Genomic DNA, 16,906 nt, shown 5'->3' on the forward strand with positions numbered 1-16,906 from the left:
CCTTAGTCTCCTGGGAGCCCTGAGGCAGCATAGCCGTGGGGATTGGGGGGGTCCAGCACAGGACTCCAGGGGTTTCTCCTGATGGGGAGAGAGGGAGAGTCGGTGGAAGCGTGGGAGAAGCTGGCCTCTGAGGGGAGTGCTTTTCTGATGGCCCCTCTGTTTGAGCAGAACCTCCTAGGCCTGCGGAACATCCCCCGGCAGTTCTTCCTGCAAGTGTATCACACCTTCCTCCACATCGGAGAGACCAGGTACCTGATGGCTTCTGTCCTTCCTTCCAGGCCCCCTCCCCACCCCCACCTTCATCCGATCCAGGTGACCTGCATTCTGTCCCACATGGGCCCTTGGGAGCAGTGTTGTTCCATCCCCCTGCAGCAAGTTAGACGCGCAGATGCTCAGGCCAGGCCAGATGCAGAGTTGGCAGCGTTTTAGCAGGGACCTGGGTGGTGTGGACAGCCTCCCTGGAGCCTCCTGTGTCCCTTTGTCCAGAAAGCCAGGCAGTGTCTCACTTCCAATGTTCTCAGCGAGGCCGAGAACACAGACCCAGCACCCAGCCGATACAGCGTCCAGGGCCGGCGAGCCATGGAGAGAGCTGGGGGACCCATAGGTCACCTTTCCTTCTGGGAGTTAAGTACCCACCCTGCAGCCCAGGGGAAGCCAGGATGAACAGCCTGCTCCTTAAGCCAGAAATTATTTGAGGAGCCACCCAAACTGAGGATAGTCTGTTGCTGTTGCCCCTATCCCCCAGGGCCTGAAGCCAGTGGCGGGATGCTTCCTGTCTGCCCTGAGGGAGGTAGGGAGTGAGACTGGCCAATCACAGACAGTGCCATGAGCAGGGTGTCACTGACCATGCAACCTCAAGCCTTCCAAACCTCTTAGAACAGTCTAAGCATCTACAGGCCAGAGGACATGTGACTGAAAACAGGGCCAATAGTCCAGTTACCATGGTGATGAGGGGCCTCTCGCCTCCCGGTCCTCACAGGGGTGTGTTCTTGGGAGGCCACAGTAGCTCTGAAATAGACCAGAGATACAGGTGGAAAGGGCGGGGAGAGAGAGACTGGGAGCAAAAGGCACCACTGAGGGATGGGGAGGGTCTGAAGAGATGGCTCAGTGGTTAAGAGCACTGCCTGCTCTTCCAAAGGACCTGGGTTCAATTCCCAGCACCCACACGGCAGCTCACAACTGTCTGTAACTCTAAGATCTGACACCCTCACACCAATGCACATAAATTAAAAATTAAATAAAGTATTTAAAAAAAAAAAGGCACCACTGAGAGCTATACACTGGTCTGTGGTCCTGTTGTTCAGGATGCTGAGGCAGGAAGATTACAAGTTCAAGGACTGCTTGAGCTGCATAGAGAAACCGTATCTCAGTGAAAGGAAAGAGCGGAAGGTACAGTGCTGGGTCCACGTTGACTGGTCCTCTGTCTGCAGGGTGGGCGACGCCGTCCTGGGGCTGGCCTGTGTGGTGCTGCTGCTGGTGCTGAAGGTGACGCACAAGCACACGCCTCCTCCCCATCCTGAGACGCCCTTTGGCGTGAAGTTCAGTCGTGGGCTGGTGTGGACTGTCACAACAGGTGAGGGGGCCTGCTGGCAGAGGCCTGGCTGGGGGCCGTAGGTGCCTCCCACCCACGGCTGAGCTGACACGTGGCTGCAGGCATTTACTGTGGTGTCGCACGCATTTAATCCCAGCACTCCCAGGCAGAGGCAGGCCTGGTCTACAAAGTGAGTGCAGGACAGCCAAGGCTACACAGAGAAACCCTGTCTCGAAAAACCAAAATAAAATAAAATAAAAATTTACAGAATGATCATTACTTTAAAAAATATATTTAAATTTTTAAAGATTTATTTATTTGTATGTGTGGGTGATCTATCTGCATGTACACCTGCAGGCCAGAAGAGGGCATCAGCTCACTTTTCAGATGGTTGTGAGCCACCATGTGGTTGCTGGGAATGGAACTCAGGACCTTTGGAAGAGCAGACAGTGTTCTTAACCTCTGAGCCATCTCTCCAGCCCCAATGTATTTTAATTTTTAACTTTTATGTATATGAGTGTTTCGCCTGCATGTATGTCAGTGTACCATGTTCAGTCAGTGCCCACAGAGGCACAGACAGTCATCAGCCGCCCTGTGAGTGCCGGGAGTCGAGACTGGGTCCTCTGGAAGAGCAGCCAGCGCTCTCTCTCTCCACCGACATGCTGACATTTTTGTACATTTATACCCTGTGTCTTAGCCATAGTCACTCTGTTCTCCCCTCCCTCTCCCTGGGATTACCTCCAGCACGGCCCCTCCCACTTTCACTTTTTTTTGAGACAGGGTTTCTCTGTGTAGCCTTGGCTGTCCTGGACTCCCTTTGTAGACCAGGCTGGCCTTGAACTCACAGGGATCCGCCTGCCTCTGCCTCCCAGAGTGCTGGGATCAAAGGTGTGAGCCACCATGCCCGGTGCAAGTAGTTTTTTGTTACTGCATTTTTGTTACTGCATTTTGTGTTTTGTTTTTGTTACTGCATTTTGTGTTTTGTTTTTGTTACTGCGTTTTGTGTTTTGTTTTCGTTACTGCATTTTGTGTTTTGTTTTCGTTACTGCATTTTGTTTTGGTTTTTTTTGTTACTGCATTTTGTGTTTTGTTTTGTTTTTTGTTCTGTTGTTGTTTTCAATGCAGGGTTTCTCTGTGTAGCTGTGGCTGTAGACTAGGCTGGCCTCTGCCTCCTGAGTACTGGGATTAAAGGCGTGCACCACTGTTTTGCTAAATGCAAATAGTGATGGGTTTTTGTTTTTGTTTTTTGTTGTGTTTTTGTTTTTCTTTTCTTTTCTTTTCTTTTTTTTTTTTTTTTTGGTTTTTCCAGACAGGGTTTCTCTGTGTAGCCTTGGCTGTCCTGGACTCACTTTGTAGACCAAGTTGGCCTTGAACTCACAGTGATCCACCTGCCTCTGCCTCCCAAGTGCTGGGATTAAAGGCGTGCGCCACCACTGCCCGGCTTCTTTTCTTTCTTTTTTGTTTGTTTGTTTTTGGCCTCCAACTCACAGTGACCCCCCTGTCGGCCTCTGAAATGCTGGGATTAAAGGTGTGCACCACCACACCCGGCGGTTTTGGGTTTTCAAGACAGGGTTTTTCTGTGTAGCCTTGGCTGTCTGAGACTCACAGAGATCCACCTGCCTCTGCCTCCCTGACTACTGAGATTACAGGCATGCACCACCACCACCCAGCTAAGTGTAAATAATTTTAAACCAATAAGGCATAACTTCCGATCACAGTGAGTTAAATTAAAAAATCAATAGCAACTGGGTATAGTGGCTCACACCTGTAATCCCAGCACTCAGGAGGCAGAGACAGGCAGATCTCTGAGTTCGAAGCCAGCCTGGTCTACAGAGGGAGTTCCAGGACAGCCAGGGCTACACAGAGCAACCCTGTCTCGAAAAACCAAAAGTAAAACATCAGTAGCAAAAAAAGCTGGGCGTGGTAGCACGTGTGGAAGAGTTGGTTCGATCCTTCCACGCTGTATGTCCCAGTGACCAACCTCTGGTCTTCAGACAGTGCCACGTGCCTTTACCCACAGAGCCACCTCTGCAGCCCCCGCCAGTATGTTCTTGTCAAAGTCTTTTCTGCCTGTTAATTATAGAGCGGAATGTGGACTTCCGGCTGTGGCTTATGTTCCTGTCTGCAGGTTGTCTCAGATGTTGTAAAAGTCTGTTCCTAGCCCAGCGTGGTGGCACGCACCTTTAATCCCAGCACTTGGGAGGCAGAGGCAGGTGGATCTCTGTGAGTTCGAGGCCAGCCTGGTCTACAAAGTGAGTCCAGGTCAGCCAGGTCAACCATGGCTGTTTCACAGAGAAACCTTATCTTGAAAAACAAACAAACAAAGAAACAAAGTCTGTTCCTAGGTGCATGAACATGTAAGGTGGATTTGTTGTTATTCTTTCTTTTTTTTAAAGATTTATTTATTATTATGTATACAGTGGGTTTTCTTTTTTGTTTGTTTTTGTTTTTTGTTTTTGTCTGCATGTATGCCTCTGCAGGCCTGAAGGGGGCGTCAGATCAATGGCTGTGAGCCACCGTGTAGTTGCTGGGAATTGAACTCAAGACCCTGGAAAATCAGACAGTGCTCCTAACCTCTGAGCCTTCTGTCCAGCCCTGTTGTTTCTTTCCTGATGTAACGCCCCCCCCCCCCCTTGCTCTTCTGTGTCTCTATAAGGTGAGATTTTTGTGGACATCAGATAAACAGGGTTTGTTTTTAAGTCCTGTAGTATTGTCTGTCTTGTTCTGGTGGGAATGTTTGCCCTCTGCTGTGCTGTGTGTGCTGTGTGTGCTGTGTGTGCTGTGTGTGCTGTGTGTGCTGTGTTGTGTGTGCTGTGTGTGCTGTGTGTGCTGTGTGTGCTGTGTGTGCTGTGTGTGCTGTGCTGTGTGTGCTGTGCTGTGTGTGCTGTGTGTGCTGTGTGTGCTGTGTGTGCTGTGTGTGCTGTGTGTGCTGTGTGTGCTGTGCTGTGTGTGCTGTGTGTGCTGTGCTGTGTGTGCTGTGTGTGCTGTGTGTGCTGTGTGTGCTGTGTGTGCTGTGTGTGCTGTGTGTGCTGTGTGTGCTGTGTGTGCTGTGTGTGCTGTGCTGTGTGTGCTGTGCTGTGTGTGCTGTGTGTGCTGTGTGTGCTGTGTGTGCTGTGCTGTGTGTGCTGTGTGTGCTGTGTGTGCTGTGTGTGCTGTGTGTGCTGTGTGTGCTGTGTGTGCTGTGTGTGCTGTGTGTGCTGTGTGTGCTGTGTGTGCTGTGCTGTGCTGTGTGTGCTGTGTGTGCTGTGTGTGCTGTGTGTGCTGTGTGTGCTGTGTGTGCTGTGTGCTGTGCTGTGTGTGCTGTGTGCTGCTGTGTGCTGTGTGTGCTGTGTGTGCTGTGTGTGCTGTGATGGCTGGCTGTGCTGTGTGCTGTGTGTGCGTGTGGTGCTGTGTGCTGTTGGCTTGCTGTGTGCTGCTGTGTGTGCTGTGTGTGCTGTGCTGTGCTGTGTGTGCTGTGTGTGATGTGGTGCTGTGTGTGCTGTGCTGTGTGTGCTGTGTGTGCTGTGTGTGCTGTGTGTGCTGTGTGTTGTGTGTGTGATGTGCTGGTGGATGTGCTGTGTGCTGTGCTGTGGTGTGTGCTGTGCTGTGTGGCTGTGTGTGCTGTGTGTGCTGTGTGTGCTGTGTGTGCTGTGTGTGCTGTGTGTGCTGTGTGTGTTGTGTGTGTGTGTGCTGTGTTTGCTGTGTGTGCTGTGTGTGCTGTGTGTGCTGTGTGTGCTGTGTGTGCTGTGTGTGCTGTGTGTGCTGTGTGTCCTGTGTGTGCTGTGCTGTGCATCTCCACACTTAGTGTTTGTTCTTTCATGTTCCTCCCATCTCTTTATGGTTCCATTTTATTACCTTTACTGGCTTATTAGTTCTGTCTAGTGTGTGTTTGCTCAAGGTTGTGTTTCACAGTTCTTTAGGGTTTGTGGCATGCCTCCTTCTTGCAACTTCATGGTGACACAGTAACGACTTGCCTCTTTCCCCTGCTGGCTTCAATGTCACTGTGACCTTACATCCTCCGCATGTGTATTACACGTCCCATGTAAATATGGTAGCAGCTCTTATTATTTCTACTTTGGACTGCATCTGCCGACGCCATAAGGAGAAAGCCATTCATACGTGCTCACTGCTTCTGGTCCTCTTTGTTTGTTCTTGTGAGTCTTGCATTCTGTGCTGACATTTCCCTCTGCACAGAGGCTAACCGTGTCCTGTGGTGCAGGCTTCCTGGTCAATTCTCTCAGCGTTTATGTCTGAATAGGTTTTTGTTTTGTCTTCATGTGTCAAAGACAGTTTTGCTGGGTATAAAATGGGTATAGCAGTCTAGTTTCCCCCCCAACTTGGTACCTTAAAATAGTCCCTCACTATTTATCTGTCTTATCTACCTGTCATCTGTCTGTCTATCTGTCATCTGTCTGTCTATCTATCATCTGTCTGTCCAGCTATCTGTCATCTGTCTGTCTATCTATCTATCATCTGTCTATCTATCTATCTATCATCTGTCTGTCTATCTATCTATCATCTGTCTGTCTGTCTGTCTGTCTGTCTGTCTGTCCGTCTGTCTATCGCTCTCTTTGTGTAACTGCAGCACTTATCTAACACAGGCTGATCTGCTGTGTAGCCTAAACTACTCTCATACTTGCAGTCCCCCTGCCTCCTCCTCCGGATTTGCCAAGATTGCAGGCAAGCATTCCCCTGTCACCTCCCACGTGCTCATGCCTGCTCATGGCCACATTGGTTCATGCTGAGTCTCCCAGGCTGCAGTGGGGGGCGGGGTTGTCCTCTGTCTGTGACATGCGTGTGCCTCGGTTCCCTTCCTTTTCTCCTGATGGCTCAGTGGTGAAGAGCACTCATTGCTCTTCCAGAGGCCTGTGTTGAATTCCCAGCATCCACACAGTGGCTCAGAAGTGCCTATAGCTACAGTGCCAGAGATCTGACCTCCTCAGGCCCCAGGCACACACATGGTACATACACATACATGCAAGCAAAACACTCATACTCATAAAATTAAATAAACAAATGTTCAAAATAAAAAAAAAAAGACTGTTCCTCATCGTCTCTTCCCCCTGTCTGCCCCAGCTCGCAACGCCCTGGTGGTCTCCTCTGCGGCCCTGATTGCATACTCCTTTGAGGTGACAGGACACCATCCTTTTGTTCTGACTGGAAAGATAGCTGAGGGGCTCCCTCCGGTGCAGACCCCACCCTTTTCAGTGACCACAGACAACAAGACCATCTCATTCTCTCAGATGGTGCAGGTGAGTAAGAGGCAAAGCCAGCAGCGTGACTGAGGCCCGAGGTGTCCCCTGGTCTGGTCCTTAAGAAGGGGGCGTCTTAGGAAAGTGGAGAAAAAAGCAAATAGGACACAACCTCAAGGTGTCCCCTTTGTCTTTCTCCCTTGGACAGTGGGAAAGGATGCATTTGTCAGGTTCCTCTTAGCACCTCTCTTTTCTAGTTTCCTCTCCAGTATAAATTCACACTTCTATCATGGCGGTGGTGGTGCACGCCTTTAATCCCAGCACTTGGGAGGCAGAGACAGGCGGATCACTGTGGAGGCAGAGGCAGGCGGATCTCTGTGAGGTCGAGGCCAGCCTGGTCTACAAATTGAGTCCAGGACAGCCAAGGCTACGCAGAGAAACCCTGTCTCGAAAAACCAAAAATTAATTCCTTCATTCACACTTCTGTAACTGGAGCAGCATTGCTTCCACCAGCCACCAAGAAGGACCACACTGCAGGGCAGGTCCCTGCTTGACAAGATCCTTCCTGAGCACAGGAAGATTACTCACTTACTGGCCTTCTCCTCTCAGGACATGGGGCCCGGACTGGCCGTGGTGCCTCTGATGGGCCTCCTGGAGAGCATCGCTGTGGCCAAATCCTTCGGTGAGATGCCCGCTGCCTGTACCTCCCCTCCCACCAGCCCACTCCTTCCTGCTTCCTGGCTTCTTTGCCTACTCTAATTTTTTTTTTTTAATTTATTTATTTATTATGTATACAATGCCCTGCCTATCTGTGTGCCTGCCTGCCAGAAGAGGGCTCAGTGTGTATCTGGAGTCTTGCCTCTCTAAGGTGGGGTTCTTAAACCCTTCACTTGACCCAAGGTCAGCAATTCTTCTAGCTCCGTGTTTATGGATGTCAGTGTTCTGATCTGTAAATACAGCATGGGTGCGGGTAGTGGGTGATTCTGAGGCTAAAACCTAGATAACAGGCTTGGGGCAGGGCTCTGGGGTGCAGCATTTGGCTAATGTGTAAGGTCCAGGTTCCACCCTCAGTAACATGTACCATCACCAGCAAAACTAATATATGGCTTCAAAGTGCCATATACCACGTTTCCTGCCTGGTCCTGGTTGTACCTGAAATAAATTCCTTCTCCAGCATTCCAGAACTTTGTCCCTTGCTCCAGTCAGACACTCTTTAATATTTATTCGTTTATTTGCTGGGCATGGTTGCCTACCACTTTCACCTTGGCAGTCAGAGGTAGAGGCAGACAGATGTTTGTAAGTTCCAGGTGAGCCTGGTCTATAGAGAGAGTTCCAGGTCAGCTAGGGTCACACAGTGATAACCTGTTTCAACCTCCCCCTCCAAACTTTATTTTTATATATGTATGAATGTTTATGTGTATGTATGTGCACCACATGTATACTGTGCTGCAGAGGTCAAAAGAGGGCGTTGGACCCTTTGACCTAGGGTTATAGAGAGTTGTGAGTCTCCATATGGTGCTGGGAACCCAGCCTACCCCCAGCCCGCCTCCTGTGAGAACAGCAAGTACTCTTAATCACTGCACTATCTCTCCAGCCCCTGCTTTTGGGTTTTGTTGGTTTGTTTTTGTTTGGTTTGGTTTTTAGAGACAGGATTTCTCTGTGTAACACCTGACTGTCCTGGACTCGCTTTGTAGACCAGGCTGGCCTTGAACTCACAGAGATCCGCGTGCCTCTGCCTCCTGAGTGCTGGGATTAAAAGTGTGCGCCACCACGCCCAGCCCTGCTTTTGGATTTTTTTTTTTTTTTTTTTTTTTTTTTTTTTGGTTTTTCGAGACAGGGTTTCTCTGTGTAGCCTTGGCCATCCTGGACTCACTTTGTAGACCAGGCTGGCCTCGAACTCACAGCGATCCGCCTGCCTCTGCCTCCCGAGTGCTGGGATTAAAGGCGTGCGCCACGACACCCGGCCCTGCTTTTGGATTTTTAATCATTTCTTAGTTTTTTTGTTTTTGTTTTTAAAAGACTTATTTATTTATTTATTTGTTTGTTTATGTATCTGCATGTACACCCGCCCACCAGAAGAGAGTGTCAGATTCCAGCATAGATGGTTGTGAGCCCACCATGTGCGTTTCTTAGTTTAGGTCAAGCGTGCTCACTTTGTGTATGTTTTATACGTGTAAACTTTACCCAGACAAATTGGCGCAAACTTGTTCTCCTGCATCGGTGACCGCGTCTGTGTTGCTCTTTCTCTTTAGCTTCGCAGAATAACTACCGCATTGATGCCAACCAAGAGCTGCTGGCCATCGGTAAGGCCCCGCTGGTCCCTCGGTGTCTGCCCAGCTGCATCAGCTGTGATGTTTGGGAGGGAAAAGGCCTTGTAATGTCAGGTTAGACTTCTTCTCCGGTGTCCCGGCCGCTCCAGGCAACCTCCCCTCCCCTGGTCTGTTCCTCCACCTGCCTAGCACCTGCTGCCGCTCCTAGCCTGAATGCTGAATGCTGTAGCCGTGTCATGTGCCCCAGAGAGAGCTGGGGGCACGGCCAGGCGGCTTCCCAGCTGGGTCTCCTCTCTAAGGGCTGGCAGTGCCCGCAGCCGTGTCCTGTGCCCCAGAGAGAGCTGGGGGCACGGCCAGGTGGCTTCCCAGCTGGGTCTCCTCTCTAAGAGGGCTGGCAGTGCCCGCAGCCGTGTCGTGTGCCCCAGAGAGAGCTGGGAGCACGGCCAGGCGGCTTCCCAGCTGGGTCTCCTCTCTAAGAGGGCTGGCAGTGCCCGCAGCCCAACGGCAGTGTTTGACGTCATTCCTCACTGAACTGCCGAATGGGGCAGCGGTTGAGGTGAGGCCACCTGCCGCAACAGACAGACACGCCACGCATGTCCAGGAGACGGTCCAGCTGTGACTTCTCAGGCGCGCTCACTGCTTCAAACACCGTTTTCTCGCAGGCTGGGGATGTCACGCACATGTGAAGCCCTTGATCCCTGACATTGAGAGGAGTAAAAAGTAGCAGGTCCATCCCCAGAACCAACAAATAATAAATAAACAAGCCAGTAACCGCAGAGGACTGTCCTGCTGGTCATGGAGTCCCCAGGGTGCCAGCCAGATAGAACTGTGAAGGATGGAGCAAGGTTGGGATGAGGTCTGTGAAGGTGGACGCCCGCCTCCTGGTTCTGTAATGGACCTCGCAGGCTTCAGCAATTAGGTGGCAGCAGGCTGGTGGCGCGTCCCCCACTGACTCCAACACAGACTTGTCCCCAACTGGACATCTCCATGGGTCACTGTGTAGCCCATGGTCACTACCCAGTCTCTACCAAGCTGCCCAGGCCTCTTACTCTCAAAGGCCTGGCTTTGGCTCTGTGACCCAAGAGGGGTTGGCACTTAGGTAATCCCCAGCCTCTGAGGCTTTTCCTCATTCCTCTGTGAGTCTACCAGGCCTTCGTATGACCCTTGCTCAGCTCAGCCTGGCTGTGGATGTAGACGGTGGAAGAGGTGAGATCTTAAAGGAATTTCCATACTAATAAGCAGTATATATTGTAATAAACGGTATATACTACAGAACGTAAGGTAGCCCACCTACTCCGCCTGAGGAGCTGCTGGCATCTATGGCTGCTGGGGTCAGGGAGTCATTTTCCTTCGGTGGTATAGCTACTGGTCAGTTGTCCGTGTTCCATGTCTAAGCCGTTACACCTGCCCTTTGGGATAACCGGCTTCCTTACATTAACTGCTAGGAAAATTCCAAGAGCAGGCCTTGAACCTGTAGTCGCCAGCATAGGTCATTGTAAAGGCTTCTGGGGGGAGGGATGTTGGGTAGGTAGAGCCTGGTAAGTGTTGGCAAAGATCTTAGTTCTTGGGTCCCAGCAAGGCAGTGGACCTGGCTTTCGCATAATATGGTCTGTAGTGTCGCCTGGGGAAAGCCTTTGACCTTCAGTCCCTCAGCTTGACTTGGCACTCACAGCAGCCACATCTCTCTCTGGGAGGTGGATGTCGTCGCCGTGGTTACTGATGCTGCCTTTAAGGTGTCATGAGGCCTCACACGGCAAGGCCTGAGCCAGATCTACTTTAAACCTAGAATAGGTGGGGCCTGGTGGCCCACACCTGTGGTCTCAGCACTCAGGGATGGACAGTGCACAGGTTCAAAGTCATCCTCAGCCAATGGCCACATGTGGCCTCAGCTACGTGACACCTTGTCTAAAAAAGCCAAAGCTGGACTGGGTGTGGTGGCACACGTCTTCAGTCCCAGCACTCTGGGGGCAGAAGCAGGGAGGATCGCTGTGAGTTCGAGGCCAGCCTGGTCTACAGAGCAAGTTCCAGGACAGCAAGGGCTACACAGAGAAAACCTGTCTCAAAAAAACCAAAACAGGGCTGGAGAGATGGCTCAGTGGATAAGAGCACTGGCTGCTCCTCCAGAGGTCCTGAATTCAATCCCCAGCAACCACATGGTAGCTCACAACCATCTATACTGGAGTCTGATGCCCTCTTCTGGCATTCAGGTGTATACCCAGATGGGGCACTCATACAGGAAAAAAAAAAAAAAAAAAAAAAAAAACCAACAACAAAACAAAAAAGCAAAAACCTAAAATTAGAGATGGGGAGTTAAAGGCTAGACTCCAATGTAAGTAAATGTGATAAAGATTTGGCTCCCTTTCCTGGAAGAACGCGGGGTCCCAGGCTCTCCCCTCCATCTTTTCCTGGTGTGGTTCTGCATTTGGCTCCGTCGCCCCTCCTGGTACCTTCTGTTCTCTCCCCAGGCCTCACCAACGTGCTGGGCTCCTTCGTCTCATCTTACCCCGTCACCGGCAGCTTTGGGCGGTGAGTGCTCCTGGTCTCTTCTCTGCGTTTAGGGTCAGCAGGGTCCAGAGACCCGTTTCCCCCTGCCATGCTCTTAGCCCTATTTGATATTTTCCTTCTCCTCCATGTTTGTCCACCAGACATTCTAAAGACCTCAGGAAAGTTGTGACCGTGTCCACAGCAAGGCAGGCGACACCCACCCCTCGGGATAGCCCTTGGCATCCCTGCCCTGCAATTAGTAGTAGAAGTTCCTGGCCCACCCAAGTCCTCTAGGCACGCTGGTACCTGAGTAATTCCAAAAGAAAGTGGGTGGGCTGGAGAGATGGTTCAGCGGTTAAGAGCGCTGACTGCTCTTCCAGGGGTCGTGAGTTCAATTCCCAGCAACCACATGGTGGCTCACAGCCATCTGTAATGAGATCTGGTGCCCTCTTTTGGCTTGCGGGTGTACATGCAGACATGCAGAGATAGAACACTCATGTACATAAAATAAGTCATCCTAAAAACTACACACATAGGAGCCATGCGTGGTGGCAACACTTTTAATCCCAGCACTCTGGAGGCAGAGGCAGGTGGATTGATGTGAGTTCAAGGCTAACCTGGTCTATAAAGCGAGTCCAGGACAGCCAGGGCTACACAGAGAAACCCTGTCTCGAAAAACTAAAGAAAACAAACAGACAAACCCCAGACATGAGTAGGGGCTGTGGGTAGGAAGAAGGAGTCCAGAGGAAGTGGGAGAGACATGAGAGAGAGCAGTGGGGGCGGGTGGCCAAATAGACACCTGTAAGAGTGTCAAAGGGGTTTAAAAAATTAAGGCCACCTGAGGAGTGAGCCCAGTGATCTGTAGCTGTTCTCACTCGGCCCACCCTGCTGAGGGGGCTCAGCCTCCTGCCTTCACCTCCATCTTGAGTCTCACTGGCAGGTCACCCCGATATGAGGCCAGACAGCTCCCCTCTCAGCAGCTGGGGACTGACAGGTTTCTGCCCTGTTGTCTTCCAGGACAGCTGTGAATGCTCAATCTGGGGTGTGTACCCCGGCAGGGGGCCTGGTGACTGGTGAGCACCCCTCAGCCTCCTGGCCCCCACCCCCATCCCCACTTTCTCTACCTTGGGACCCTGCCCTGGGATTGGTGGAGGAGGGATGGAACCCCTCTTTCTCTGTGTAGTCTGCGTAGGTCCACAGCTCTACCCCACTGGGTACCAGGCTCTTCCAAATGTCAAATTGTGGGTGCCTGCCCCCCCGATGACCTGCTACCCCCACAGGCGTGCTTGTGTTGCTGTCTCTGGACTACTTGACCTCGCTCTTCTACTATATCCCCAAGTCTGCCCTGGCTGCCGTCATCATAACGGCCGTGGCCCCGCTCTTCGACGTCGCGATCTTCAGGAGGCTCTGGCGCATTAAAAGTAGGTGCACAGTGTGTCTGTGCATCTTTCCTTCCCCCTCCCTGCCTGCAACCCCACTGTGGGCTGCAGCTGTGGCATAGTGGGAAACTCAAGAGAGGACACACAGAAGCTAGGAAATGGTACCGTTGTCACTCAAGGTACCAGCTCGGAGGAGCTGAGCCAAGCTCTGTAGCTACTGAGTGGAGACCAGGGTTCCCCGACTCCATCTGCTCCCCCTCCTCCCACCCTCCTTCCTGTGGGTGGGTGACTGCCAGGCCCCACATACCAGCCTCTCTGTCTCCCCATCTCCTGACCTGAGGGTCTGACCCAGGAGTTCCTTTAGTGGATCAGAATCAAGTTCTTCCTTATCGGCCACAGTTGTCAGATGTGGGTGTGGTCGGTCCTTCTGTGTCTTCTGTGTATCACCTCACTTCATCTTTAAGGACAGCCTTGATTTGACACATATGTGTGTGGAATGCAATAGATGCTTCCAAAGCCGGGTGTGGTGAGACACAGGCCTTTAATCCCAGCACTTGGGAGACAGAGGCAGGCGGATCGCTGTGAGTTTGAGGCCAGCCTGGTCTACAAAGCAAGTCCAGGACAGCCAAGGCTACACAGAGAAACCCTGTCTTGAAACCCACCCCCCCGAAAATAAAAGATGCTTCCAGAGGAAACTGGGGCTCCATGGAGGGTGGGGCCTGTCTAGGTTGCTGCATCAGAGCTGGAACCCTAGGCTGAGCCATGTGCTTTGCGCCCAGGACACTGCTTCAGCCCAGAAATCCTCTGGGTCTCTGGAGTCACAAAACACACCACACACCAACCCCATATAAACACACACACACACACACACACACACCTCTCTCTGCCCCTTTTCCCTAGGTTCTCTGCTGAGTATCCTCCAGGCCCCCTCCTACCTGCCCCGCATCCGTCCCCCTACCACGTCTACCTGCTCAGAGGCTGGAGAGCTGGCTCTGGGCCAGGCTGGTCCTGCTGTATGGTAGATAGGGGCCCCATTCTCAACCTTGGGCTGTGGGCCAGCTACACCCCACAACTTCTGTTCCTGTTAAGAGATCTTCTAGGGTGCTTTAGGGATCTGACCACCACTGCTAACCCTGGGAGATGCCAAGTGGTGGGCCACTGGGCTCTGAGTGGAGGATGCCCCTGAACCTTCTAGGGCTGGATCTGCTGCCACTCTGTGTGACCTTCCTGCTGTCCTTCTGGGAGATCCAGTACGGCATCCTGGCCGGGACCCTGGTGTCTCTGCTCCTTCTCCTGCACTCTGTCGCTCGGCCCAAGACCCAGGTAGGCCCAGAGCGGGGAGAGTGTGCGTGGGAACCTCCGGCTCCTACCTCCTTGCTAGCTGTCTTAAGTGCTCCTGTGCTCCTGAGAGTGGGCTGTTGGGGGCCGTCCTGCCAGCTCCGCCTCCTGCTGTACCCCCACCCCCATATGCTGGGCTTGGGCCAGGGCTTCCTGGTGCAGTGAGCAAAGCCTGGAACACTATCCTGGCCTGTCTGCTTCTAAGCGTTCACTCACACCCTCCTCCGTCCAGGTGTCAGAGGGACAGATTCTTGTTCTGCAGCCGGCCAGCGGCCTGCACTTCCCTGCAATTGATGCCCTTCGAGAGGCCATACTGAACCGGGCACTGGAAGGTATGTGGACCAGCCAAGGTGAGCACTCAGCCCTGCAGTCCCCCTTACCACAGCCTTAGCACCCTCAGGGTCACCCAGCTTCAGGGCTCAGGGAGACCCCCCACCTGGTTTCACATTTCCATAGTGTCCGCCACAGTTGGGACAGTCCCCCTTGGCAGCAGTCTGTGACTCCCTTATAGCCTGTTACTAAGGGCTATGCTTGCTTCTGTTCCTGTTTGGGAATTGACATCAAGGGAACCTATAAAGGAAGAAGCTCTTTCCAGACAGCCATTGCCTCCACCCTGGCCCCTTTGCTAGGTGACAGGCCTGGGGAGCGGTCCCTTGGTGGCCTTTCTTCACCACTGCCATGGCTGCAGAGCCACATGCTCTGCCTGCCCTGTGGCAGACTCTTGGCCTGTCTCCCCAGCATCCCCAGCACGCCACACGGTCCTGGAGTGCACGCATGTCAGCAGCATAGACTACACTGTGGTTGCGGGGCTCGGCGAACTCCTGGAGGACTTCCAGCAGCGAGGTGTCTCACTGGCCTTCGTTGGCCTGCAGGTAGGAGAGCCACGCCACCTTGTGAGGAGCAGGGTCCACAGTTAATGTGACACCTGCGGACAGAGACCTATAGCCCTAGCATACAAGAGGCTGAGGCACGAATGTTGACATGAATTCAAGGCTAGCCTGGGCCACACATCAAGTGTGAAGCAAGCCAGAGCTAGAGTAAGAACTTGTCCAAAGAACTATTTAAAAAAAAAACAAACAACTAAACAACTAAAAAATTTTTAAATCCTATGGACCCGTGATGTCATCATAAGGACCCATGACATCATCGTTAGGACCCACGTCAGGGCTCTCTGCTCACTGTGGTTCTAACCTGGCAGGTTACTGACCACCTGAATCCATTCTCCTGCGGTCAGTGCCGACACACCTGCGGTACATGCTCAGTACTGGGAGCTTCAGGCTCTGGTCCTGGGAGAGCCATGCTCATGGGCTTGTCTGCGTGCATACCAAGCTCCGCATGGCTGTTAGATCAGGATTAATGGAGGCAGTGTAGGAATAAAAGAAAAGCCAGGCATGGTGGCGCACGCCTTTAATCCCAGCACTCTGGAGGCAGAGGCAGGCAGATCGCTGTGAGTTGGAGGCCAGCCTGGTCTACAATGTGAGTCCAGGACAGCCAGGGCTAACACAGAGAGACCCTGTCTTGAAAACAAACAAAGAGTGAGCAACGCCAGCAGATGTTTCTGTGTCAACTTTCTGGTCAGGTAGTTTTCCTATCACTGTGCCAGGTCAGGGGTTGAAGTCTGTTGTTTTAGATCATTAACCTTTTATGGTCACTGGGGACAATTCCTTCCGTCAGGCAGGAGGGCTCAGGGCCCACCCTCGTCTTTCCTCCCTCCATTCAAGCTGAAGCAGAGTCTCCCTGGAGCACACTCCAGGCGTCTCGCTAGGCCGGCCACCCTACATCGCAGAGCAGGCCTACCCTGCGCGGTAACAAAGCCTGTCTGTCCCCCAGGTGCCCGTGCTCCGCACACTGCTCGCCGCTGACCTCAAGGGCTTCCGGTACTTCTCCACTCTGGATGAGGCCGGTGAGTGTGTGGAATAATCTTTGGCAACCTGTGATGAGTCAGGAAAACCCAGAACCAGGGCAAGTGCCTGGCTTCAGGCATACCCACCCTTTCTCCCTGTGCACTGGACCCTGGGTGACTGTCATTCCTTGAATCCCATCCAGTGGGAGGACCCAGGAGGACCCAGCCTTATGTCGCATTTTCAGTACTTGATAACATCCTGTGTGTTTTGCAGAGAAGTTCCTGCAGCAGGGGCCAGGGACCGAGGCCTACAACGTCCACGAAGACTCGGTTCCAGAGCACAAGGTCTCCCCGCTGATGTCTTAGTTGGGCCTTAAAGGGCCTGTCACTGTGGCTTGATGCTCATGTCGCCAAGCTGGCGAGACTGAAAATGGGCCACAGAGGTGGCTGTGGGGAAGAGGTGGGGGCCATGTGTGATCCTCAGGAGTCACTGTCCTGCTGTCCCCTACTTGTGGATATTTGAGAGCGGGGCGAGAAAGCATCCTGCAGAGAGAGAGAGAGAGAGAGAGACAGACAGACAGACAGAGAGAGAGAGTACAAGTGAGACAGGAGCACCCATGGCTCCTGCCTGCACTGGTGGGCAAGCTGGCGCTTTCCCATTCCCGAATTCGTCTTGGGAATCAGGTGTACCAGAGAAGAGTTGGAGAGAGAGAGCATCTCAGAGATGGGTCTGACCACAGTGTGCCATCAGAGCTGAGCTGCAGAGGAAAGTACAATGTGCCACACAGTCTGTTTACAATTGTGTTTTAAAGTGGAGTCATCACTTTGAGGATTTAGTAAAAAAACAAAACAAAAAATATTAATCCTTGTTTTAAAAAAAATTGAAGAAC

At 52.3% G+C, this 16,906-nt stretch overlaps 1 protein-coding gene across 1 annotated transcript in view; it reads left to right on the top strand.

Annotated features, from left to right (window-relative positions):
* Slc26a11 (solute carrier family 26 member 11) overlaps positions 1–16,382 on the top strand; it is a 20,326-nt gene extending 3,944 nt beyond the window's left edge. Inside the window, 13 exon segments of the mRNA XM_051159177.1 lie at positions 169–248; positions 1,431–1,573; positions 6,587–6,762; positions 7,312–7,384; positions 8,955–9,005; positions 11,438–11,498; positions 12,474–12,529; positions 12,737–12,877; positions 14,031–14,158; positions 14,406–14,505; positions 14,912–15,045; positions 16,004–16,076; positions 16,291–16,382. Of these exon segments, the coding sequence (XP_051015134.1) occupies positions 169–248; positions 1,431–1,573; positions 6,587–6,762; positions 7,312–7,384; positions 8,955–9,005; positions 11,438–11,498; positions 12,474–12,529; positions 12,737–12,877; positions 14,031–14,158; positions 14,406–14,505; positions 14,912–15,045; positions 16,004–16,076; positions 16,291–16,382 (1,308 nt within the window).
* Positions 16,383–16,906: the final 524 nt, after the last annotated feature.

This window comes from Acomys russatus, chromosome 16 (assembly GCF_903995435.1).
Source record: "Acomys russatus chromosome 16, mAcoRus1.1, whole genome shotgun sequence".
NCBI lineage: Eukaryota > Metazoa > Chordata > Mammalia > Rodentia > Muridae > Acomys > Acomys russatus.